This window comes from Porites lutea, chromosome 12 (genome assembly GCF_958299795.1).
Source record: "Porites lutea chromosome 12, jaPorLute2.1, whole genome shotgun sequence".
NCBI classification, from domain to species: domain Eukaryota; kingdom Metazoa; phylum Cnidaria; class Anthozoa; order Scleractinia; family Poritidae; genus Porites; species Porites lutea.
In genome coordinates this window covers 22,802,867-22,828,587 of record NC_133212.1, presented here as the reverse complement: position 1 = coordinate 22,828,587, position 25,721 = coordinate 22,802,867, and the positions used below count along the sequence as shown (strand labels likewise).

Below are 25,721 nucleotides of genomic sequence, written 5' to 3'. Positions count from 1 at the left end.
CCTAAAAATAATGTGGAAGTACATTCCCTGGTAGCACGACCAATCAGAAGCACCACCCAAATCTGAGTAGTGACACATCATCAGTATGGAATTTCTTTGCTCATTCCTCAGATGTCATTTTGCAGGGAAACCAGTGATGGCATTGCAAAATGTTGGCTGTTTTCTCAGGCTAAGTGCAATCTACAATCTGCAACTTTCATTTTTTTTTCTAGACAAAGTCACTGATGCAAAAATTGACAGTACTTTTCAGTGTCGCCCATGACTCATCTACCAGTGGTTGCATCCCAATATAGACCCTACCCTTACTGGGTACCAATGACAATCTTTGCATGTTGGAAATTGTACACATAAGAGAATATGAGGAATGCATGGCGAAAGGGTCATGTAGCCTGTTCCAGGTGTTCAGATGGTGGGGATCGAGTTAATTTGTACACAGCAAGCGCAAAAAAGTAACAAGGAAAAAAATGATGGGATGGAAGTGACGGAATTGTCAATTTTTTGCCTGCACCCAACTAATAATTTTCCATTAATTTTGTTTTAGGTTATGGTGATGTATCCTAAAGAGGCTGTCTGTTTTTCTTATTTCATGACCCCATAAGCTTGCAATGCTTTTAATATCATCGTGCTAAAATAAAGGTTGTCTGTCTGATAACGAAACAAAGTAAAATTAATAAATTTAACCCCCCCCTCCCCCCCCCCCAAAAAAAGGATTGAACCACAACATTTATGTACTCTGGGAATCTCTGGGTAAGGTAACATTTCCAACATATTTTTAAGCATTTTGTCAATAGGAATTCACAGAACATAGGTAAGCTTTAACAATAAATTTATGTTCCTTACCCTCAAAGCCTGCTTTATCGAGCAAATTGATGGGATACCATATCACTGGTAAATTTCCCACAGGCAAGAGAGCTTTGGGAATTTTCTCAGTCAAAGGAAACATTCGCGAGCCTGTGCCAGCCGCCATGATTACCGCTTGAAATTCGGCCATTTTAGAAGTTTAGTTTAACGTGTTATCTGGAATGACAGAAAACGGGAATAAGCGATACATTCAGTGGACATCTCCAAAAAGGAATGAGGGTTTACTGATCCGCCATTTTTCTTTTGCCTGGTTGCATAGCGCGAACTGAGTTATCGGTCTCAATCCCTCTCGGCCAGGCCTCTCGGCTAAAGAGTTCACGCACGCGCGCTCACGGACGCGCGCAAGCTGTCGGGATACGCGACTGCTAGCCTACGAAAATCGCTTGCGAAAACATCCGTTCCTCCTCGCTCTTCGCCGCTGGTCGCCGCTGTGGACGTTCCTCCAAGCGAAACGTCCCCAGCTGCGAAGAGCGAGGAGATCGACGGTTGTTTTCGCAGGCTACCCGACTGCAAGCCAGCTAATTTTCCCTGGGGTAATAAGCGCCGTTCATAGCCTTGTAGAGTAATCGGGTTTTCGTCTCGAATACCTCCATTTTCTTCTCTTAAAATTTGACTTTTTCATATTGTGCAGCGAGGAATCTTCCTGGCTTGAGGCAGAAGCCCATTGGCTCCTGCTTACGGTCATGCATTTGGAAAAACACAGCACAGGTCACGTGGCCGAGGTCATCCCCTCCATCCCATACTGTTTATGTTGTGCATAGCAACAAGAAATTAAAAATAAGGTGAGATGACAGTCATGAGGAACAAAAATAATAAACACCCCCTGCAGATAGTCTGTGAAGTTTTTGCTTAGTCAAAATAGCTTTGCTGGTTGTGTTCTATAAATAACATAGCACGTGACAATGAAATTTGTAAACTATAGTTGTACCTGCTCTCTTCTTTGTCGCTAGCAAAACAAGTTTTAGCACTTGGAATGGCAAATCAAAAACGATTTTTTCGTCCTTAGTTGTTTCGCACAGCTCAAAGATAACTTAAATCATGTGAAAGCAAAAAACAAGTAAGTTCATGTAAAACCCGGGAGGGTTACTTGGGTTAATTTTTGCTGGGTATGTGCTGCTTCTATTCTGAGGCCAAATTGTAGACCCCATTTTAGTCACCTTTTGGGAAAATGTCATTTTCGCCATCCCAACTTAGTAACAGTCCCGGCTGTTTATGCATCTACCTTCTTGAAAGCATTTAAACTAGGTCATCTTGAAATGAAATGACACATTTGTCAAACTTAACGAAGTGAAAATCTTTCCACTTTTCATGATCCCCTGATCCCCCAAACCCCGAAAATGTGCGATCCCGTTCTAGTAACTCTGATGAAAATGCAACCCCATCTAGCGGCACATCCCCATACTGCCAGGGTTCTATCTAGGGGCCGGTATTTGAGGGGTAGAAACTTCTTTCCCCCCCCTCCCCCCTTTCCAAAAAAAAAAAATACCAAGCTTTCCCCAAAAAATATTGTTATCTTTACATTACATAAGTAACTGAATCGGAAAAAACATCCAGTCGCGACGAGGTCAGTGCACACACTGTAACATTTCTGAAAATATTGTCTCAAAATGCACCAGATTGCGTCTCAGTGCATATTCATTTTCAAAAATTTTCCGGGGGAGCATGCCCCCAGACCCCCCTAGGAAGCTCGTCCCCTTCAGCCACTCGGGACTTCTCCGCCGAATGATAAATCCTATATAGAACCCTGCTACCCTATTACTAGGAAGTACCCCCCCCCCCCCCATGTAAAATTGCATGCGAGTTTTGCCCGAGACCACTTGAAAGTCACCCCAGTTACTCCATTCATTTAAGATAACATTGTTGCACGTACACCATACTATTGCAGGGCTATTGCCTCGATTAAAAGCAGCTTACATGTAAATTATGTTCAAGTAGTTCGTGGGTTATATACGGTATACACTGCTATATTTCCTTTCGAAGTCACGAGCAGTATCTTGCAGCGAAATACAAGTGTACATCTGTACACGTGTCATCAATGCAATGACGTCATAACTAAACAACAAAACTACTTTCACCTGAAAAACAGCTGATGGATTGCACGCATTTGATTGGCTCTAAAACACTTCGCCCCAGTCATATAAACTGTGCAAATACAGTTAAAGTCACTTTAGCTCATTCACGGCAAGTGGAGCAGTCAAGACGTCGGAAGGTCAGAGAAGTTTGTCGTCTTAGCTAGATCAGACATCATGGATCACAGCAAAGCCCTTTCCAAAAAATATATGACACTCGACCAAGGAGAAAGTGTTCAAGCCATGTACGTGTGGGTGGATGGAACTGGGGAAAATCTTCGCTGCAAGACGAAAACTCTCAACATGGAACCCATGAAACCAGAAGACCTTTCAATTTGGAACTTCGACGGCTCTAGTACCTATCAGGCTGAGGGCTGTAACAGCGATATTTATCTTCATCCAGTCGCCTTATTCCGAGATCCATTCAGGCAAGGAAAAAACAAGTTGGTTTTGTGCGAGACGTATCAATTTAACCACAAACCAACCAAAACAAACACCAGGAAAAACTGTCTTGATGTCATGGAAACTGAACTGGTGGAGGTAAAAAGCATTAACCTTTATTTTTAACTTCAATAAAACTAGTTTCTTGCCTCGACTAACCAGAAATGTGCGAACTTTTGAACTAAAAACTTCACGTGCGACTTTTCACGTGGCGTGGATCCACCAAACATCCGATATCAGGTAGATGTTGCTGTTGTTGTTTTTTCAGTGACACTGTACATGCATGCTTCGACAACTGTTGGCAAGAGAGCAAGGCTTTGTTGTTCACAAATCCGTAAAGCGGCTTTGGAAAAAAAATGACAAAATGAACATAAAGTAACAACGATTTTGACATCGGTTTCATGACCTCTGTCTTTGATGTTTCTGAGTGGCTTTTGTTCGTTGCAAGCCTACGTTTTCATGTTTAAATCCAAGTTACTGAACAAGCTCGAAATCTGCCTACTTTTGATTTGTTTTGATAAACCAAGCTAGAATATGTGAACTTTTGCATGAAACTAATGATCTGATAAAAAAAAACCTAAAGAGACTTAAAGAGGTATGATAACACCCAGTTCAAATGTTAATAGTACTTTTGATCTCAGTAGGACATTAATTTCGTGTCAAAAGTCGCAGAGTCACCACAGGTAGCCCAGGTTCGACTGATATGAACATCGTCGAGCACAGGCATTGTTGCGTAACATTCGTAATATAAGGATTTGTATGGGGAAAAAACCTACCGTTTCTGTGATCTACGTCACCTGTGGAGTCACATCATATTTCACCAGGGAAAACAGTACAAAAATTCCACTATTCAATAACTAGTCACCAGGACCCGCCTTCCCAGCTCGCCATCACGTAGCAATGACTTTTTATCCCTTCTTCCCAACACTAAAATAATGAAAGAAAGAAAAAGCTCACTCATGCACGTACTTGCATCAATAAGTCAACGAATAGACTGCTTGCATTTCAACTCTTTCTCTTTTCTCTTCCGTCTAGTTCTTATCTCAGCCAGCGCGAATGGGGGGTGCAGTAACTTCGCAAAGAAAAATAAGAGACTGCTCGCAGTCTAGTCAACGAAGGCAGAGGATAGTAAGTCTGTGGTCATAGAAAGTCAGAGGCGTAAAAAAGACCTGCGAATTTTTGAATTTCCAGTAATTCGCTTTTAGAAATTGAGCTTTCCCAATTTTTGTGTCCAGTGAGTTAAAGTTTTTTCACTGTTTTGAACTTTTCCATTTGTCTCAGAACGCCCATCCTTGGTTTGGTATTGAACAAGAATACACTCTGCTTGACAAAGATGGTCATCCTCTTGGCTGGCCAAAGGGTGGCTTCCCTGGGCCACAGGGGCCCTACTACTGTGCTGTTGGCACTGGAAATGTGTTTGGTCGTGACGTGGTTGAAGCTCACTATCGTGCTTGCCTATATGCAGGTGTCAAAATCGCAGGAACAAATGCTGAAGTTATGCCGGCTCAGGTGAGAACTGAGTAACATTCACTGTAATAATTTCCAATCGAGAACAGGCGACATTTTCGAGACGCCGGCCACTACTGGTTCCTCACCAAAAGACGTCTGCAGAACGAGCGCAGAAATTCCATACTGATGACGTGTCACTGCCCAGATCTGGATAGTGCTTCTGATTGGTTGAAGCAAATTTTTCACGCCGCGCGATCAAGATCTGGGTGGTGACACGTCATCAGTATCTAATCCTCAGACGTTATTTACGAGGAAATCAGTGATGGAGTCGCCAAGTGTCAGCTGTTTTCTCAGGTTATGTGATGAGAAATATCAGAGATAAAATCCAACTAGTGTGTTTCTCGAGGACCTGTTGAGGAAATGTGCATGTTCATCACGGTCGGTCTTTTTTGTTTCAGTGGGAGTACCAAGTTGGTCCTTGTGAGGGTATTGATATGGGAGACCACTTGTGGATATCAAGGTTTATATTGCATCGTGTTGCTGAAGACTTTGGAATCAAAGTTACTTTTGATCCCAAACCTATCCCAGGGGACTGGAATGGAGCTGGCGCCCACACAAACTACAGGTAAATAAGAAGTGAGGTCACGTATGCATACTTGAAAAGCCCTTGCCTCGTGAGGTTACACTACGGTTATACGAGCAGGGTATTGGGGTTTTCAGTTTACAATTATAGATGACATTTTTAGTTTATGTTCTTGAAATTTGCGGCTTGGTTTAATTACCGTAAAGATTGTGGTTTGTTGGGCACTTTATGTCGGAAAATGAATTCAAGGCAACGAAGAGTTTGCCTTCGGAACAGTCTTTAAAATAAATCCCTTCGCGGTGATTAGTTCATATTTTTAACCATTACTTAGAGGGGCCTGTCCCGTATCCAGGCAACTTCGTCCCCAGGGCTTTTCCCTTAAAAAATGGGTGGGAAAAGGGAAAAGCCCTGGGGACGAGGTTGGTATCCAGGCGTTTCGCATGGTTTGGGGTCGACAGGCGGGGCGGGGGGGGGAGGGGGGGGACTGCTGGAGTGGGGATCTCTTTCGCGCTTCTCCAGTTTCCTTTGAGCAACAAGCAAGAAACCCTGGGGGACGAAACTGCAAAAAGGGGGCAAATCAGAAACTAAAAGTAAACTGCTTTAATGACATCATTTGCAGCACACAGGCAATGAGAGAAGAAGGAGGAATGAAGCACATATACGATGCTATTGAAAAGCTGTCCAACAAACACGACTACCACATCAGAATGTATGATCCTAACGAGGGGGAAGACAACAAACGACGCCTAACTGGCCACCACGAGACCTCGTCGATTGATAACTTTTCTCATGGGGTAGCCAACCGAGGGGTGAGTGTGCGGATTCCTAGGCAATGTGCTGAAGATGGCAAGGGGTACCTAGAGGATAGACGACCATCGTCCAACTGCGATCCTTACCGTGTTACTGAAGCCATTGTGAGGACGACCTTACTGGGAAATTAACTCACTATGGCAGACATTATTTTAAACAACGCCTGAGAACTGGAGACAGCCCACATTTTGAGACGCTACCACTGGTTTCCCCGCGAAATGAGGTCTGAGGAAAGAGGGCAGAAAATGCCATACTGATGACGTATCACCATCCAGATCTTGGCAGTGCTTCCGATTGGTGCTGCGAAAGAAATTTGGATTAACCAATAATCAGAAGCACTACTCAGATCTGGGCCGAGTGACACCACATGAAAATGGAAATTCTGCGCTCGTTACTCAGGCGTCGTTTCGCGTAGAAACTACGTACAGTGGCGGAGTTGCGACTTAACGTCGGCCTTTATCTCAGGCTATTTTACACTTGGAAAGACTGAGTAGTGTGTGCCGAAGAGCTTTCACTGGAATGTTCCCAGCCGTAGTACTCCAATATACTCTCTCCATGGACTCGTGACTTAGAATCGCTCTGTCTTAATCTAGGTACATCAGTGGATGAATAGGTCTAAGACTCGGGCGATTTATTGAATAAAAGCCTCTGTAATAGCATCTATCAACTGATCAATCTTAGTAAAAGATCATTAAAAGCAAAAAATATATATATAAGCGAATTTACTACACGTACGTTTCTAGTGTTTGGCAGGTGTTTTCGTCTTTTATTTGTTGTAATCAGGGCTGCATTCTCGTTTTCAAGAAGAAGAAGAATAAACCTGCAATAGTCGTCACATTTGTTGAAACGATTGTCACGTAACAACCTCCACAAATAGCATGATATTTGAAAAAGTACCGATCTGCAAAAAATGCGACCCCCACGATCGGGTAAGGACGGGAAAAGTTAGGAGGACATTCGGTCCCTCTTTGTTATCCGGATAAACCAGTTTTAAATTTTAAACTATTTTAAGCGTGAGTTGTGACGCCCTCGATGATCAAAGCAGGCAGGCAAGCTCAGTGCCTTTGAACTCTGACACGTTTTCGAAACTTTTGCGGTTGGACCGAATCGATGGGGAAAGGTGCCGCCTCGCGCGCCCGCTGAACCCAGCTCAACTTTTAAGGTGATGTTCGCAACGACGATTTTTAGCGCAACACAGCGCTACAATATTGGAACAATGTTACAACCATCCGAAATAATGTCGCAACAATGTTGCAACGCTGTGTTGCGCTAAACATCGCCTTTGCGTATACGATTCATCATACGTTGCCTCTGCTCTATCTGCGCGCGCAAAATTCACGTCTGTGTGGCACGTAATGGTAGGAATCCACCCCGCGGCTCTCTAAATTTTTATTGGAGTCCCCCCACGCCCCCCCCCCCTCCCCGCCTCTCCCAACAACACTAGGGGCTAGGGCCTTGGGGAGGCAGTAGCCCATGAGTTCAGTGGCTCAAAACAATAGTCCGAGGAAATGCTTTTGAACAAAAGAAAATGAAACCCGGGTTAATATTAACCCTAGGTTAAGCGCTAATCGGCCTTCCAACAACCGCGCAGTCTTCCTCCAGGCCTGGTCTTCCTCTGTTTTCGTACGCTCTGGGTCGCGGTGGGGACATTCTAACGGCCTAGGGCCCTCCCGGCAAGTGCCTCAAAAATCAACATGGCGTTCCTTCGAGGAAGCTCCATCTACTGTATAAAGAAAGAAGAGATTGATATATCTAGACGAATAACTTTCAGCAGTATATGCATCTCTACAGCAACGATATCTTCTTTTGGAGCTATTGTTCAGCTTGTCAACTGGTCGAAAAGAATGCGCCTTTCAGATCGGGAGTCGAGAAGAGTCCCTTCTCCTACGCCGCATATCGTGTTTTCGCTTGCATTGGCAGATTTGTTCACATGTGTAGGTGAGATCCTTGAGTATTAATTACCGACCGTCATACGATCATTAGTGTAAAGAGTTATTTTTCTTACAAGATTGCCTTGCTGACCAAAATCGCCCCGAAGATCAGAATTTATTTAAGTAGCATATTGCCGGCGGATTCAAAGCATCTGTTTGTTGAAAAACCAAACAGATTCATAACTATGATGTGACGATGTCAACATTCCATTAACAAATCACAAATGGTTTTACTATTAAAATACCGACATCTTGTTTTACGTAATACCGACATCTCGTGTAAATCAGCTGATTTGGATCAAACAACAAAGAAATCTTACAATCCATGACCAAGAAATTATTATCATTATCATTATTATTTATTTATTTTATTTTCCTCTCTATTCGCCTTTCTGTGCCTCCCCATTCACCACGCTATAACAAACACTCAAGGAAGAAAAATTCAGACTGCACCATTGAGGTTCGAACTCACAACTGTCTGATTTACAGTTCCTCTTTTAATATGTCCACAACACCAGCCAAGGACAAGTTGCAAGTTCCCTGATTTTTCTATAGATTGTATTTAAACCTTAAAATATTAAAAAATACTTAAAATATTTTCTTTCAGTGTTATAGTTATGTTAATGATTATATACCTGCAAGAGATATCAGTTTTACTTTGAAACGTGGCATCGAGGGTCAATAAGAATAACAAAATTTGACACCATTTTGGAATAAAAACGGCGTTTGAAACATTTAATTTTTTTTCTGATCTTTCCAGGTGCTATTTCCATGTCAATATTACTGCTCACATTAATGCTTCCTTCTGAAACACCACTAAAACCATTCAGTGAGTCCTATGTTGATTTTGCTTTACCAATTGAGGTACTGTCTTGTGACAAATTATGTTTTTTATGTTCCTTAGTGTGTTTTATTTATGGTTGGGACCGGGTGATGGATTGTCTTAATGTGCGTATATATTGTTTTGACATCATTTCCTCACTAAACACAAAATTCTTCCAAATTTGGTCATCAGTAACTGGTTATGGTGAATTAAACCACAGGCAGCCCAAGCGCACTATTTGTGGGTTCGGGCTTCAGAGGTCATTTGGTCGGAATATACTAGAATTATTAGTGTATTATCTGATGCCAAATAAATGCAAAAAGTCTTAAAGATATGAAGTCTTCTTGTTTGTCTATCTTTACTAGTAGCCTTTAAGATAACAAAAATCGATATTTCTTGTATTATTACATGTGATTCGGGCCCTTATTGTTCGAATTTTATCACATGTATTCGAATCTACAACGCTAAGAAAAAAAAAAAATCATGATCATGCGAAATATTAATTCAAAAAGCTCCCTTACCTTTAGTTCATAGCCACTCTGTGTCCTACGGTCGGTTTAAACGCCGTTTAGTCGACTTTCTTTCCATCGAATACTGAACACTATAAAAGAAGGGAAGGCTGGAGACCTTCCAACCGACGCTCGCCGCTCGAAGGCCAATAAATTCCAAACAAAGCGACCGATCTCCCTAAAATTGCCACCCGCCAGACCGAAGAGTGTATACCTACCCGTTCGACGAGCGCCAGGTTCTAAATTCGGCTGCATGAGCTCGTGGAGCGCTGCATTTCGTATCGATTCTGGCCAGCTTCGCTTCGCCATGATGCGCAATCTGAACTGTTATCCTACGAGATTTGAATCTTGGAGCTTGGCGACCGCGTCAGATCGACAAAACGTCACTCTCGCGGGGGAGGGTCGTCACTTTTGCCCTATCGCAAACCGACACCAACATAATTATTAGAATTTGTTTCACTTACCATATTTTCCACTCTTCTGAACAGCCAAAAGATTTTCTTTTCTTCGGAGGAGGAAAATCCTCCTATTGTCTGGCTACTTTTGATAACATCGTTATCAACAGACTTTCTTCAAACGCTAGACACACGCGATCGCCACAGGAACCGAAATACACGTGATTTTTACTAACAAACAAGCTACGTGAAGAAGAAAAATAAATTTTAGGGTAGCTCTGAAATGAACTGTTGTTAAAATACGAAAGGAAATATCGAACTTGAACAGAACTACTGATCCAGACAACTGACTGCCACGAACTGATTTTGTAACCGTTATTGGAAAGATTTAAATCTCAAATCGGAGGAAAGACAGTTGGGGACGTTTTTGGGTTTCATGTGTCATACACGCGTGAGCTGTTTCCGGCCGAATTAAACGCACCGGCTCCCGGACAGTGTCGGTTTGCGATAGGGCAAAAGTGACGACCCTCCCCCGCGAGAGTGACGTTTTGTCGATCTGACGCGGTCGCCAAGCTCCAAGATTCAAATCTCGTAGGATAACAGTTCAGATTGCGCATCATGGCAAAGCGAAGCTGGCCAGAATCGATGCGAAATGCAGCGCTCCACGAGCTCATGCAGCCGAATTTAGAACCTGGCGCTCGTTGAACGGGTAGGTATACACTCTTCGGTCTGGCTGGTGGCAATTTTAGGGAGATCGGTCGCTTTGTTTTGAATTTATTGGCCTTCGAGTGGCGAGCGTCGGTTGGAAGGTCTCCAGCCTTCCCTTCTTTTATAGTGTTCAGTATTCGATGGAAAGAAAGTCGACTAAACGGCGTTTAAACCGACCGTAGGACACAGAGTGGCTATGAACTAAAGGTAAGGGAGCTTTTTGAATTAATATTTCGCGTGATCATGATTTTTTTTTTCTTAGCGTTGTAGATTCGAATACATGTGATAAAATTCGAACAATAAGGGCCCGAATCACATGTAATAATACAAGAAATATCGATTTTCGTTATCTTAAAGGCTACTAGTAAAGATAGACAAACAAGAAGACTTCATATCTTTAAGACTTTTTGCATTTATTTGGCATCAGATAATACACTAATAATTCTAGTATATTCTGACCAAATGACCTCTGAAGCCCGAACCCACAAATAGTGCGCTTGGGCTGCCTGTGATTAAACGTGTGCTTTTAGCCAATCAGAATTGGGGAAATATTTTGAATGAATAATAATATATAATGTTTATTATTATTGTTAAGGAGTAATACTTACTCCTTAACAATAATAATAAAAATTAACTAATTATTAATTAATATGACAATAATTATTGTATATGTGTGACTGACTGTTTGGCCTCTTTATGGTAGATCCGAGAGAGAATGAAGATAAGAATTCCTGCCCCTCCCCTCTTCTGCCTTTCAAATCTCCTCTTTCTTAACCCTTAAGCTAGACAAAATACTTAGGGTACCATATTTCCGTGAATAAGCACCCAGGTGCTTACTTCAAATAGTAATATTTCGTCTAAAAGGATGGGCTCTTATTCGAGGGCACTTAATTATGTTTTCCTTAAAAAGAACTAAAGAATGGTCTAGTTTTTCCTGGGAAGTTTATGGCCTTAACCAAGAGTGTAGTGGCAATGAGACAAAAATTGAAAGAAGAGGTGATGCAAACATACAGGAACTCTGCAAGCGCATGGATAAAGAATTTACTGGAAGTGTCTTAACGGAAAAGAAACTTAATTTTGCTTTACAGATTCTGATGTAATCGAAGCCTAAAAGGTTAACTAAAGTGGCAAAAGAAGCTTGTTTTCCATGTATCCCTATTATTTATTAAAGTAAGGGGGAGGGGAGGGCGGGTGCTTATTTGATACTATGGCCTCAAGGGTGGGCACTTTTTTGGGGGGAGTGGGGTGTGCATGGGCATTTTTTCGAGGAAATACAGTATGTAAAAATGTCTAGACGTTCTGCCATTACAAACCAAAATTTAATCATCCTGAAAAGATGCTTTCATGCAATAATTTTTCTTTCTGTCAGTTGTTATTGATAATTTATTTACTTTCTTTCAATTCAATTTCAGTCATTCACAATGTTTTCATACATTTGTTCCTACTTGTGGACACTGTTTTACTCCATTGATATCTGCCTTCAAGTTCATAATAGTGCTACAAGGTATTTAAAAGAGCTTTTAGTTAGCAGCCATATTTTTTTCATTGTTAGCTGAAAGATTCCATATATCCAAGGAAAGCGTGATCTAAACAGCAAGTCACTTTCTTTGTCAATTTCACATGGTCTATAGAATTGTAGTGATTATACATTGTGACAGATTTTCAGCCCTAATGAATCAAATGCTAGAGCTTCCACAGGTGAATCTTGAAGTGAGGATGAGTAATTTCTAAATGTTTTATATGTTGTCACATTGGTTTGCAGATTCAACAGTGCAGCATATCATTTGATGTCATGGCCATTGGCAGCTTGGCTTGTAATATGTGTTGAGGTTGCAGTATATCTGACAGATCCAATAAAGTGAGAATAAATTATGGTATTATTTTGATGTTGGTCTAATCTGTATCACAGCGCGGATTGTGACTTAACTTTAGCTGAAAAAATGTTTTAAAAGCTTAAGCTCAAGTTTCTCATGCTTGACCTGGGTTATCTGGTTACTGGTTGTTTTGAGTTAAGGTCGTTTTGATACAAGTTTATTCAGTCAAAGTGTAAAATTTTTCACATTGGCTTAAAGAATGAAGAATACTCACCCAAACTATACCTAAAGTGAACAATTGCAAAATCTTTGACTGTACAATTTCACTGCTTGAATTCATATCAAAACAACTTGTGTTGAGACGACTTTACTTTGAGACGTTGAGAATAGTTCTGTTTAAAATAATGAAGGCATATATAAACAGGTATATTTAACAGCACTGAATGTTCAGAAATTGGTGTGAAAGTGAAGGACAGTATTAAATTAAGTTGATCACTTGATGGCTCACAAACATCTCCCATCCACCCTCAATTTTCATTCCGCTTTTGGAGGTTTTAATTTTTATAAATGGCGAATTCTTTTTGGTTTTCAGTTGCTCCCATGGTGACATAGCACTCCTACATTATGCAGTTTGCTTTGTTCCTCTGTTCCTAGTAATGGTGTCTCTTCCTTTCATTTACTGGAAAGCTTATCGAAAAGGTAGTTATTGAGAAAATAAAAAAAATAATAATTTAAATCAGTCTTATCAGGGCTGTCATTCAGGGCCCTGGGATTTCTCCTGCAGGACTACTACAGTACATCTGGTGCCGGATCCAGACCTTGAGATAAATAACCTGGGGGGGGGGGAGGGGGGGCTGTCACCCCCCCCCCCCCCAAAAAAATTTTTTTGGGCCCTTTGGGCCTCAGTTAAGTCTAAAAATAAGAGGAAGTCCAGGCCCCCGGGCCCCCGGGCCCCTTCCTGAAATCCGCCGCTGGTATCAGAGCTTTATTCCTGGCTACTTATTTCAAAGGGAACAAAAGGAAAATAGAACTTCCTAGCCCAGGGAGGAGGGACTCCCATATGAAAGGGGCTTGTCAGAAATTTTGAATTAAACCCCTAAAGGAGACCAATCTGGGCTATTTTGCCCCCTAAAAGAGACCATTTTAAACTTGTAGAAAACAAAAAATGAATTGAAAATATAATTATGATTTTATATTTCTTTGCGTGACACTAAATAAGACCTTTACAGCTATATTATAATGGTGTTTTGCTCAGAACTCCCTAAGTGAGACCAAAATCTGAAATGAGAGACGATGAGCATCCCTGCCCCTTCCATATGGGAGGCCCCCCGGGCTTCCTAGTTGTTGAACCAGAAAGTGCCACTTATAAGCTCCCCAGTTATAGGCCTATCTACATATATAGACTAAAAAAATACATCAAATTATATTAGCTCCCTTCAAATGTTTAAAATGAATTCAATTATTATTTATTATGACGTTTTGAAGCATAATAATTAAAAACACAGTACTTTAAAAACGTATTTTGATCAGCATTCCTTGATGCTATAGCGGGTTTCGAAGCACTTTTTTTAGTCTATTCTCTCCGAGTTATATTAAGTGACCTCCAATATAAGCCCCTCTGTGTAACTTAATAAGGCCTCCTAAAACCCTTAGTTATGAAGATTTATTAGATAGACACGAGTGTTTTACTGGAAAATATACCTCTTGTAAAATTCATAAAAACTACATCCGGGACCTGAGTTGTTTATTTTCCATAATCTCACATGTGAGTTTATCAATGACGTGATTTCGGTCATTTCCCTCTATTATTTTATCGGTCTTTTTGTCTATACAATAAAAAGAACATTACACGGTGGCTTGAAGATATGAATTTTATTTTCTCATGGCAAAAACAATATTGTACCCACTCGCTGCGCTTGCTTGTAAAATATTGTTTTGTCACTCGAAAATAAAATTCATATCTTCGCGCCACCGTGTAATATCCTCTATGTATAAGGCCAGGGCATGTATAAGCAGTAGTTTATAGTTCACCTCAGCCCTGAGTCTGGTTAATTTTTACCAACTCAGTAAAAACAATGATGATAAGGATTTATATTAATTTATCACAAATCAAAATAGCTGAACTTTGTAATCATTTTGTAATACAGTATAATTTTGAATTTCAAGGGGTTCCTGAAAAAAAGCTCTTTAAAAGCAGAGTAGCTTCCCAAAAAATTGCCCTTTTGTTTAGGGTGTGTGTAATTTATCATTAGCTGCCAACAAGAGTCTATATTAAACTTGGGCGCTATGTATGCTCCACTCTGGTATAAACCCTAACATCAAAATTCAAATTCTCATTTGTTTTCCCTATACGTCTTCAACAGAAGTAGTGGGGAGAATTTGTTGAAGTATCAATTAGGTTCATCTTATTTGATCATGTCCTTAATTCTTATGACCACTCTGTTTTATTAAGATGTGTTATTATGAGGAGAAATTTGATGCCCATCACTCTTAGGGCTTAAGGGTTAAGCAAGAACATACTGTAGCTTATATGTTAATGTGTTTGTTTGTTTTCCAGTGTCCCAGAATATGAAAAGAACAGGCTATTTTACAGATACTCAGAGAAAGGCTCAAAAGTCTGTTAGGAGAAGATTTCTTTTAATAGTCTTTGTCTTTGCTTTGTGGTAAGTGTGCACACTCTCAAATTGTGAAAATTCTAAATAAAATTGTTCTCAGAGAAATTCCACTAACTTTTATAATGGAGCTGGTGGATGTGATAAGGGCCTTTTAGGGACTTTTGATGTAATCATTAATTCTTGTTTTGTTTTACAATTTATTCAAGGCAAATTCAGAAGGAGAATCTAGCTGTTGATCATGCAAACCTCGAAATTGAAAGAATGATGCCCATCTCTCATTACAGTCATGATTTTTGATTAAAATCATGACTGTTATATCATGTGTTATTTGCTTTTATAATATTCTCACATGTACTGCTGCCCACCTACATGTAATGGCTATATATGCATAGACCTGAGACTTGGCCAGATTTCCATATCACAGATTCTGATTGGAATCAGGGAGGCAGTGGTTTTGATTTTAGTCTTCAATGGTATGACACTGAAAAACATTAATAAAATGCCCTTTAAATTGTGTAGATGAGAAGCTGTTGAAATAGTATTTTTAGCTCCATTTCTAAGGCACTACCCAGGAAAATTGGGGTTAAATTATTCACTTGTATGAAGGTCCAAATAATATTCTGTTATTATTATTATTATTATTTATTTCAGCTGGATGCCAAACTTTCTTGATGGATTTCACGATGTTTATGACTATTTTAAATACAATGGTAGCCTAGATCAGAAACCAGAAAGGCATTATCCTCTCTGGTTAGTCGAGGTAAGTAAAATATTATTCTCCGGCAGACAGGATATAACATGATTAGGTATAAAGCCACAAGGCAAGCCACTGGACTCACTCAGCCAATTATTATCCTGGTAACTTCTGTTAGCATTAAACACCTAAAGGAGCATTACCACTACACTGGTGATCCATCACAGTTTACCCCCTCCCTCAAAGTTACATATCACCAGAGGTATCTCTTCAATTCACCAGCTGCATGAAGAGAGATGAACTGAAGGCCCTTGTCCAGTGATCTGAAACATTGTGATGGCTAGGCTCAAACCCAGACCAAGAGATGCAGTCTTTCATTATCATGGAATACTTTGAGTAATATATAATTATGAGAGAACTCTTAAGAGAGAACTGAAATCCCCATTATGAGGGCCCAGCATGTTCTTTTTGTTTTGTTGCAATGGTGTGTTTACTAACTAATCTAGGGGTTTTGATTGGTAAGGACAGCTGTTTAGGTAGTTGTATGGCTATAGCAGAATTTGTGACTTGCTTCCTCCAGTGCTTTTAGTTGGCTTGTTCAAACTCCATTTTTGAGCAAATTGTGTTATTCTTCAAATAAGCAAAATGGTGAAATGGAAGGTCATAGGTTCAATTCCTGTTTGGAACTGAGGTTTTTTCTTTGTCCCATGCTTGTGACATGTTGAAAAATTTACCATCTTTCTTTACATATCAAGCGTCTCAGATAGTAGGGACATCACAGAGATAAAACAAGCAAAATGAAAATAAGATGCAAATGTTCTGGGAAGCCTCCTCTCTCCCCAGCTCCAGTGCATTTTTTTTCGCATTATTTTTTACTGAATGAGTGAACATTACTATCTTGGAGCTTCTAAAGGCTGTTTATTTTGCTGGAGAGACTCTAAAGCTCTGATCAAAATCCATGCATTAAATGGCTGAAAGGAATTTTATTTTAAGGGCTATGTGGCTGAATGGTGTTAGTTCTGATTTGTTTTTCACTCCACAGGCATCAATCAACCCCCTGCAAGGATTCCTCAATTGTCTAGTTTATGGACAGCACAGGCCATTTACAGCTTGTTGTACCCACATATTTGGCCAATGTCGTCAGGAGAACTACTCTCACTGCCCTCCAGATGATCTTGAAGAACGAAATAAAGCCTTAACAATTAACTCTTTGTCAGGGTCGGTCAAGATTCCAGTGAGTGAGATTTCCCGGTTACTTACTGGAGGATCTGAGAGAGGTTCCCCACCTATACGCACTCCACCTGTACAGAGTCCAGGCAAACCATTTACTGCGAGGTTATTGGGAGAGTCAAGATACTCCAGTTAAGCCAGTTGTAACATATCTTCTTATTACATAAAGTGACTGGTTGTTCATAAGTAGCCTGCAGTGTAGGCGTATTTTGGGTGAGCAAAAGCTGCATGGTTATGTTCGTACTGTTGTAACCACCATCTTTGATGTTATGATGGAGGAAGATTAGGTAGAGTAAAAAAAAAACCCTTAGGGTAGGTGTGACTCGCCCCATTTTCTCCTCTCTTTCCGAGTTTCAACATGGCACTTTCGTGAGCAAAACATTCGCACGCCCGATGAAAATGCCTGCACTGCAGGCTAGTTCATAAGTAACAAGAAAGCTGGCCTCCCAGATATCAAGAAAAGAAACCCATTTTGTGTTTTACTTTAAAAGTGAAAAGCCAAAAAGTTTGGAAGCATTTAATTTTTCTTCTGATGTCTTTAACACGAGCCTCCTATGAATTAAAAATAGTGAAAGAGGGACAACATCAAGTTCTACTTGCAATTCATGGCATCTGGGATGTGAGCTTAAAAAAACTGTAGAATACAATATTATTATGTTTGGAAATAACCTTTGCTTGCTTTAAGTGGCTGTGATTTTGTCAGCTTCTAATATTTTTTTTATATGGAAATGGAAGTTTGTTATCTTGAAGACAGTAATTTTCATAGCAAAAGTCAAACTCAGAAAGAGTTGTTAGAATTGCCAATAGCTGCCAGTATGAATTAAACCTCTTTATAATGAGTAATGTTTGCCCCTTGGGTTAGATGTTTTCAGTTTTCCGTATGGTCACAATTATCCTCGAACAAGGAACGCTAGCAGAGATAATATTTATTTTTTCACTGACATGGTTCTCTGTTCAAAGAAACTTGGCTTTTCCTAGGAAATTCATTCAGTAGTTTAAGAGCTTAGTTAAAAATGCTCTTGAATAAGTTTATTGCTTTGGTTATAAGCAACATTTAAAACCAGTGCAGAAAAAAGAGGATATTTATTTCTGAGAGATAAAATAATAAAATAGCTTTAAATAAAGGAAAGTTTATTTACAATGCCTAGAGCTTTTATCACATAAAGACTTTTTATTATTATTTTTGGTACAAAGTATTATTAGAATGTGCAAATAAAGTGGTACATTTTGTGACAGTATTTTTCAACTTAGGTTATTTTTATACTACATAAGTTCCATGCAAGCAAAATGCAACCAAAGTTGATTGTCAGCTTCTAAAAAGAAAAAGATGTTATCTTACCTAGATATTAATTTTTAAAACTAGAAATTGTAGTGTTTAGTTCTTAACCATATTCTTTGCATATTGAAATAGTTATTTACACATTGAATAAGAAAAATACATATGTAACATTATTATAGTTTGCTAGTTGAGGCTGTGATGATTGTTAGTTTAACTTAAATAATTTATTCTTGGCCTCTCAAGTCGTTTATGTATGTCGCAAACCTTATTTTCTATAAAATAAACAACTTTTACTCTCTGGATACTACTGTGAGTCCAGTGATTGTCTGCGTAATACAGGGTTTGTTTGTTTTTTTTTTGACATGAAAGACAAACTGACGTTCAGTTGACAGCTGTTGAGTCAAATGATTACGTTAGGTGAAGCAGAACTGGAAATTTTCTCCAGTTTCCTTGTTCAGGTGTCCTCAGATCCCCAACGATATCCTCTGGCCTGCACCACAACAAAAGTAATAAAATTAATAGAAATTAGTGTAGTGTAGTGATAGTGTAGTAATAGTGAATAGCGCTGCATGCACTTAGTATTTATAGACCTGAAACTCAGACAAAGAAACTGAAATTAACACTAGCAAATCCTCACGTTTGTCTGACTTTTGTCACTTAAATGTCATGTTTGTCTGTCTTTTGTCATTAAAATGTGAAAAATGAAAAAAATCAGACAAAAATTGCAAATTAGTCACTCTGATGTCATTTGTGCACTACGCTATTTAGTTGAAACTTCTCACTAAACTTGTCAAATTTGTGAACAAGGCAACTAGCCAATCAGTCCTTTGAAATATTAAAGTACTACTCTTGATAACATCTACTGGCAATTGTTCAAAAGGTGAATAACGATATCCACTGGAGAAATTTCTGACTGTTGGAGAACTCAATTATTGGTTTCCCTAATCCATTGGGTAGTGATTTATCTGGTGAATAGCACTATCCAACTTTTGAACAAGCAGGGCCTGATGTATTAATTTTTGTATGGACAGAAAAAAGCTTTGCCCATGAACACTGTAAAGCTGCCAATTTTCTGTATTTTCTTCTCACGTATTTTGGAGATAAATTTGTACACGTACTTAATCCTTGTATTGTAGAGCATATCGCACTTGAGGTTCAATTTTATCCTTGGGTCCCATATTTTTTTAATCACCTACTACTTAAGGAACATAATTTTTTTTTGTCAAATTTTTAATGTTTTTTGTTTGTGAGGCTGTGCTCTAGAAGTGCCCAGTAGCCCCTGACACCTTATTTTGCTCTTGAGCAAGTAGGAAATCTTGGGTTAACTTTTGTCATAAATCTCATATGCTGGGCACCTTGGATTTCCAAGCACTGGGTTCCCGTGAATTTTTTTTAGAGCACAGCACGACAATCAAATCTTCATTTAAAATAATTTGTACTTCCACAGTTCACAAAATCTGAATACCCTATGCTTCATTCTTTTCACGGGTTAAGATGAACTCAACAAATTGGCCTGCTCCCAATGCATGGGTCTTCATAGCTTAGTTGGTAGAGCACTGCTGCACTAACGCAGAGGCTATGGGTTTGAATCCCATTGAAGTCCCGCAATTCTTTTTGGGTAAATTTGCAATTGCCTAAATTGCAATTACCACGGCAATGATTAAATCTTCATTTAAAATAGTATTTCTGCAGTTCACATCATCTTCATGCTAAAATTCATTCCTTTCATGGTTTAAGATGAACTAAAAAAATTGGCCTGCTCCCAATGTATGGGTCTTCATAGCTTAGTTGGTAGAGCACTGCAGCCCTAACACAGAGGCTGCCATGGGTTCGAATCTCATTGAAGTCCTGAACATTTTAACGGGTAAATTTGCAATTGCCTAGATTGCAATTACCACCGGGACAATCAAATCTTCATTTAATATAGTAATAAACAAATAACAAAAACAAAGAATTATCACATAGCTTTACCTGAGCTCCTTTTTGTTGTGTAAAATGTGAAAATTAACAGACGGTATTAAGAGACGTAAAGACATCCTCATTTTGAGAGAATCAACTGTTTCCATCTCTTCCAGGACAATCCTAAAATGCAAAAAGAAATTTCATTCATGTAAGTCCAAGTACTCAAATGAATGGTACTTTGAAAAAAAGTTAACTACCACTAAATATCAGTAACCCATTTTAAAAGTGATGCCATGAATTCATGCTTTATTTGTCTTCAAAGTGTTCTTAACAATGTGTGCATAAAAGAGGATATGTTCAAGGTAGAGATTTTACTGAACTCTCTTTCGTAGGGTCAAGTTAAGGTTAGACAGTAATCAACAAATTTGCCTCCATGGGTGCAGGGGTAGGTAAAGAGGGGCATCCCTAAACAGTACTCTAAGCTTCCAGTCGTTTAGACCTCCTTTCCTGCAAGACAAGAATTGTGTCCCGGCCTACACAATTCTTGTTGTGTGCTTCTTGTATTTTGTAGTGCATTAGTGAAGTGGCAATTTTTGACCTAAATTATCTGTGAGTCCCTCATGCACGAAACCAACTAATTCCACTTAGTGAGAAAAGCCAATTGTTCACACAGTGTTTACCGTCTACAAGTCGCAGGGGTTTTGAAAGTCATTAAATTTTGTTGGCAAATTAATCATCATCACTTGCTAAAGCGGGATTCTTAAAATTGCACGAGAATTCTAATCTTGTTAGTTAGAGTTTTTAGGGTATCCTGCCATTTTATTTACATACTGCGCTACAGCAATCGAATAGCATGCAACAAGAATTATATCATGTAGGAAGCAACATGCTTCACATCTCGTGACAGGGTGGTTCCTTACTTTTGAGCGGTACTGTACCTAATCCTAGCACATTATGCCACACACACAGGGGAGGAAGAACAACGACACACTCACAACTTCAATATACTTAATGAGCACAATTCCTTACCTCATATTATCCTTATCAGGAACAGAATCAGCTAGTTCAGGTGAGTCTGCCCCTGTTATTACACTGTCAGAATCTGTAAAGTCCTCTTCACCTTCACCTACCGAGGATAACAAAACTTCTGCTGAAGTGGATTAAAACAAGAAGATCCTTTGATTTGCATCTAGCAGACATGGTTTCTGACAGAGTGCATAAAATTTTAGGAAATAATATGGGGCAAAAGAGGTTTATTATATTTTTTTGTGGAGTAGATTTGACATAGTTATTAATAAAGTGTGTTGGATATTGATCGTCCTAAACAATAGTCCAACATTAAAAGTTTCAGGGGCTCTGCATGATATTTTGAAATTAAGCATTAATTTTGTGGTATCATCCAGATTATGGAATTTTGTTATCAAAATGAGATTTGCCAAGTAGAAATGCATGTGGTGATCTAGCCTACGCCACAAACAAAACTAAACTTCTGGTTAAGTTCATCTGTAAGCCAGGGCCAAAATCCTTGTTCTGGGGCCCAGCTAATGTTAGAACATGCCATGGTTGAACCGTTAAAAAAAGCCATTGTTCAGTTGCCTAATCAGGGGTCAATTCAATAAAACTATTACAGTGAAATTTACAAGTGCAGCCATTGTTTTGGAGACTGAAAACAATAGCTACACTTGTAGATTACACTAAGTTCTTGTAAAAGTTGTATCAAATTGACCCCAGGTTGAAGAGAAATTTGAAATGTACTTCCACTAATTAGTTAAGTCTTTTAGGGGCCCAGAAAAAGGACCTTAGCAGTTTGCAGATGTTACTAACCAGGGTTAAGTGGAAATCGGACAGCTGATTTTACCTTGTTCTGGGAATGTCAGCTCATAGTACAAGTTATTGGCCTTTCGATATGATTCAGGCCAGTTGTAGCCTTTTCCCACAGGTCTGTAAGGCTCTTGTTTTATTCCTTCATCTTTGGCTGATAGATGTGTTCCATACACATAATACAGACGCTTCACTTTTCCATCCTTTTTGGGTCCTTTGAAAACGTAGTGGAATTTAAAACTGTCATCAGGTCGCACTTCAGCATCTAAAAGAGTAATGAGAACAAAAAAATTAACCATGCTGTGCATAAACAAGTAAATTTTCAAACAAAAATTAATAACCCCTACTGTATACTTTGCAGCAACATTTTTGCTGTTGTTCATTCAAGTCCTGCTGATCTGACTAAAACCTGGAATTTGCCTCACAGTTCCAAGTTCAACTCCTTAGCCATGCTTGTAATAGCCAACTAGTTTATCGTTAGCTAGTTAGGGTTCTAGATATGATTGTTATATAGTGTGTTTTGATTTTGATCAGTTGTTTGTGATTACAAGAGTAAGTGTAAGTGCATGTAATAGCATACTGTTGTTTACTACAAACAAGTATTTTACTTCATTTTTTGCATTCACAGTTTTTACGGTGTGCTTAAGTAATACTGAGTCAAATCAACTGAAGAAATGGAAGCTTGAAATACACAGGTGTAAGTGACTTCAATAATACTTCATTCTATGAACAAAGAAGGACAATTTTTTATCAGCAGGGGTATTTTGCAGAAAGCCGAACAACCACCAAACACCCGATGACTCTGAAGTTTAGCGATTACGGTAAAGAAACTGAGTGAATCAAGTTTCAAGAAAGTTTCCTAGTATAATGACCCTAAATGGAACCTGATTCTCTCAGTTTCCAGACCCTAATCACTAAACTTCAAAGTCATAAGGCATTTGGCAGCCATTTAACATTCTCCATTAACAAAATATGCCGGCAAATTTTTCACGGCAGGTACCTTCACTGAAGTCATCCAGACGAGGATGATAGAAGTATCCAGTTTTCACTTTTGTGTTATCCTTTTCCCTTTTTTCATCGGGGTGTCGATAGCGCACTGTACCATGCCCCAAATCTATCAAAGCTGGTGAATCTAACATCAGTTGCTGCCAAAAAACAATACAGTCACATTACAAGGCAGTTAACTCTACATAACATTACAATCAAACCCTGTTAATAAGGACACTGGGGGGAAGGGGGGGGGTCGCATAGAAAAAAGTCCGTATTAATGGTGTGTCTGTACTAAGCAGGTTGAATTTGAGAAAATGTGAGGGCTTACATTCTCAACAAGGAAAACTCTCCATAATAACGAGATGTCCGTATTGAGCAGGCGTCTATTTGAAAACCGTGTTCAACTGTCTTTGAATACTCTTCTTTTAATTTAAATTTTCTTCACAATACTACCCTACAAGGACAATAATGCACAGTTGCTTCCAGTGCTGTTCTTCTAATAATACGCTGTGACAAAGGCTTCCGCTTCAAATAAGCGCCGTATCCTCTTGTCAAAATAAGGGTATCAAAAATGCATTTAACACATTTGAAAAGTTACCGATCAATTAGTTTCTGAATTCAAATTTCACAAAATGGCCACTGATTTAGTAAAACAAAGAACTAGTCTTCGTATTTACATGATATAACTTGTACCGGGAACAGATAAGCAATCTAAACTTGATTTTAGACAGTTTGGCCAGACGGCCGAGAAGCAATATTTTTTTAATATAGTGCAAACTTTGAAATGTTAATTAGACTGATAAACTGTGCATGTACTCACTCCATTCTCCTTCAGCTTAGTGATGGCTTCCGCTCTCGGGCTTATCAACACAGAACCTCTTCTGTTGGCAGACGCTCCGCTGCCCATAACTTAACTACGCTCTCCCGAGTTTAACACACTTTTGTCCTACTTCTCGAAGATACAGAGAAACGAAGCTTTATAGGACATGTATTCGCACTTTTTTTGCCTTAGCAAAAGCAAGGAATTAAAAGCTACGTCCTAGGAAAAACCATTTGATTCTTCAGTCAACCCGCCATCTTGTTTTGCTGTTTACTTGGTGACCGCGGCACGACAGAAAGCCTCAAGTGCATGTTACTATCCTGACTCAAACGGGGGCGGGGTAGGGAATTGTGTCCTCCCCAGTATGGTTCGTAAATACGAGCTCCCCTAAAAACGCCTGAGTGAGAGGCTACAGTATGGTAAGCACAATCAAGGGCCACAATAGCTCTTGGCACAATTCGAATGTTCATATCTTAATAGGAATTCATTCATGATCACAGACTCAAAGTTAACCGTGTAACTTTGTGTGCAGCATTACTTGCAGCTGTGCTCCACTGTACTTGTTTAAAAGGTGGATAGTGCTATTACTCCAAGCGGATCAGTTTTCCCTACGCCGTAGATAACTCAATTGGTTTCCTTCGCATTTATTCAACGGATCAAGTAGTGTTATCCAACTTTTGAACAATCGGGACAGTACCACGAGAAAATGTAGGTCACTAGGTTTCTTTTTTAGTATTCCTTATTTATTTATAACCAACAAAATATTGCTTAGTAGCTTCGGCACGTCAAAAAAAAGACAAAAAGAAGGCCGAATTTTGTAACTAGATAAGTTCGATCAAGAGGTCAATTAAATAAACACGATCAGAATCAGATTCGAATTTGCGTCTTTTAAAACACAGCCTATAACTGGATGCCGCCAAAGAACGCTATAAATAAGCATACATTCTATTTATTTCAAATGGAGTGGCAAATTTTGTTATTGAAAAGTTGGAAATGGAAAATGAATCCAATTTAGACCAGCTGGTCCTTAACGTTTCTGATGGTGAAACGATCGACCGTCAATTTGACTACTCGTAAATAATATGTTACGATATGTTACAGATGTTTCTCTGAACACGACAAAACATATCACTTAGTGTTGCAAATGTGGCAACAGGGGAGGAAAGAGATCTGTACTCTTATATGCACTCTTGACTGCTCAGAAAGCGTGCGATTTCCGTTCGGAAATACAATTACGTTAGATATTAACAATATGCTACGTACATATGATCGTGTGAACGGTTTATCTAAAGCGTTCTTCGTACGTGAGGAATATTCAATTTTAAGCCAAATGAAAGGGAATCAAAGATATTAATGAACCGCAAAGTTATTAAGAATAATTCCTCTTGCGCGGGCGGCTTTTGAATTTTGCCATTAATGCCTGCAGGCCAAAAAAGTATTTCCACAACGGATGGCAAAACCGATCGGCCTGGAGCAAGCTTATAAAACTGACGCCCCCGTGCCGGGGGATTTATCGTTCAATCTTCTTCAAATAGCAAGAAAATAAAACTATCGTGACAACAACTTTTATTTTAATTTTTAATCACTTGTAGCGTGATCGACAGACCGCCCCGGACGTAAAAAGCTCGGTATTCCGTGTAATCAATTGCTTTTCTGGCGTTTTTAGCATACTAATAACGCACAACTACGAAGATGTTTTCTCTGAGTCCATCAACACCCTCACCGTTATTCTGCCTGATAACAGGACAACCAGTGTAAAATCATTTACGACTTGCGGTTGTCTGTGCAACGGGCAAGCGAATTGGAAAGACACATACAGTTCTGAGATTCCCACCGCTGCTAAATAGAGAGGCGAAGTATTAGATTCAGCTTGTTTTCAGCTTCGTTTTCGCACTTCTCTCACCCAAAAGTGCAAAAATGGCTGCTTATGTTTATCTTGATTACCTATGCTTTGCAAAGATTCAGCGATACCTGGAG

At 39.4% G+C, this 25,721-nt stretch overlaps 4 protein-coding genes across 4 annotated transcripts in view; 2 read left to right on the top strand and 2 right to left on the bottom strand.

The window, feature by feature from the left end:
• Positions 1-1,063, bottom strand: part of LOC140921172 (translation initiation factor eIF2B subunit gamma-like) — an 8,122-nt gene extending 7,059 nt beyond the window's left edge. Inside the window, exon 1 of the mRNA XM_073371142.1 lies at positions 841-1,063. Coding sequence (XP_073227243.1) covers positions 841-991 — 151 coding nt within the window. The 5' untranslated portion in view covers positions 992-1,063. The remainder of the gene's footprint in view (positions 1-840) is intronic.
• Positions 1,064-3,021: 1,958 nt separating this feature from the next.
• Positions 3,022-6,918, top strand: LOC140921579 (glutamine synthetase-like). The gene is made up of 4 exons (XM_073371580.1): positions 3,022-3,470; positions 4,653-4,880; positions 5,279-5,445; positions 6,023-6,918. Exons 1-4 carry the CDS (start codon positions 3,108-3,110, stop codon positions 6,342-6,344), a joined length of 1,080 nt encoding a protein of 359 aa, XP_073227681.1. The 5' UTR covers positions 3,022-3,107; the 3' UTR covers positions 6,345-6,918.
• Positions 6,919-7,826: 908 nt separating this feature from the next.
• On the top strand, positions 7,827-17,862 carry LOC140921577 (G-protein coupled receptor 143-like). The gene is made up of 8 exons (XM_073371578.1): positions 7,827-8,151; positions 8,905-9,008; positions 11,992-12,083; positions 12,342-12,437; positions 12,986-13,092; positions 14,951-15,056; positions 15,660-15,768; positions 16,745-17,862. Exons 1-8 carry the CDS (start codon positions 7,908-7,910, stop codon positions 17,066-17,068), a joined length of 1,182 nt encoding a protein of 393 aa, XP_073227679.1. The 5' UTR covers positions 7,827-7,907; the 3' UTR covers positions 17,069-17,862.
• A 134-nt stretch (positions 17,863-17,996) lies between these two features.
• On the bottom strand, positions 17,997-24,026 carry LOC140921580 (uncharacterized). Its single transcript, XM_073371581.1, has 6 exons — positions 23,745-24,026; positions 22,935-23,079; positions 21,972-22,199; positions 21,143-21,239; positions 20,183-20,293; positions 17,997-18,701 (listed from the first exon to the last, which is right to left on the bottom strand). The coding sequence occupies exons 1-6, from the start codon at positions 23,829-23,831 to the stop codon at positions 18,620-18,622; spliced, it is 750 nt and encodes a 249-aa protein (XP_073227682.1). The 5' UTR covers positions 23,832-24,026; the 3' UTR covers positions 17,997-18,619.
• Positions 24,027-25,721: the final 1,695 nt, after the last annotated feature.

What these genes read in the sequence shown, in the direction of transcription:
- LOC140921579 (XM_073371580.1), top strand. Translation starts at nt 3,108, where the DNA reads ATGGATCACAGCAAAGCCCTTTCCAAAAAATATATGACACTCGACCAA. An exon ending in TGGAAACTGAACTGGTGGAG is followed by an intron (nt 3,471 to 4,652) that starts GTAAAAAGCATT and finishes CATTTGTCTCAG; the next exon opens with AACGCCCATCCTTGGTTTGG. An exon ending in GGCGCCCACACAAACTACAG is followed by an intron (nt 5,446 to 6,022) that starts GTAAATAAGAAG and finishes CATCATTTGCAG; the next exon opens with CACACAGGCAATGAGAGAAG.
- LOC140921577 (XM_073371578.1), top strand. Translation starts at nt 7,908, where the DNA reads ATGGCGTTCCTTCGAGGAAGCTCCATCTACTGTATAAAGAAAGAAGAG. An exon ending in TATCTGACAGATCCAATAAA is followed by an intron (nt 12,438 to 12,985) that starts GTGAGAATAAAT and finishes TTTGGTTTTCAG; the next exon opens with TTGCTCCCATGGTGACATAG. An exon ending in ATCCTCTCTGGTTAGTCGAG is followed by an intron (nt 15,769 to 16,744) that starts GTAAGTAAAATA and finishes TTCACTCCACAG; the next exon opens with GCATCAATCAACCCCCTGCA.
- LOC140921580 (XM_073371581.1), bottom strand. Translation starts at nt 23,831, where the DNA reads ATGGGCAGCGGAGCGTCTGCCAACAGAAGAGGTTCTGTGTTGATAAGC. An exon ending in GCTGACATTCCCAGAACAAG is followed by an intron (nt 21,240 to 21,971) that starts GTAAAATCAGCT and finishes TATCCTCGGTAG; the next exon opens with GTGAAGGTGAAGAGGACTTT. An exon ending in CCTGATAAGGATAATATGAG is followed by an intron (nt 20,294 to 21,142) that starts GTAAGGAATTGT and finishes TTTGCATTTTAG; the next exon opens with GATTGTCCTGGAAGAGATGG.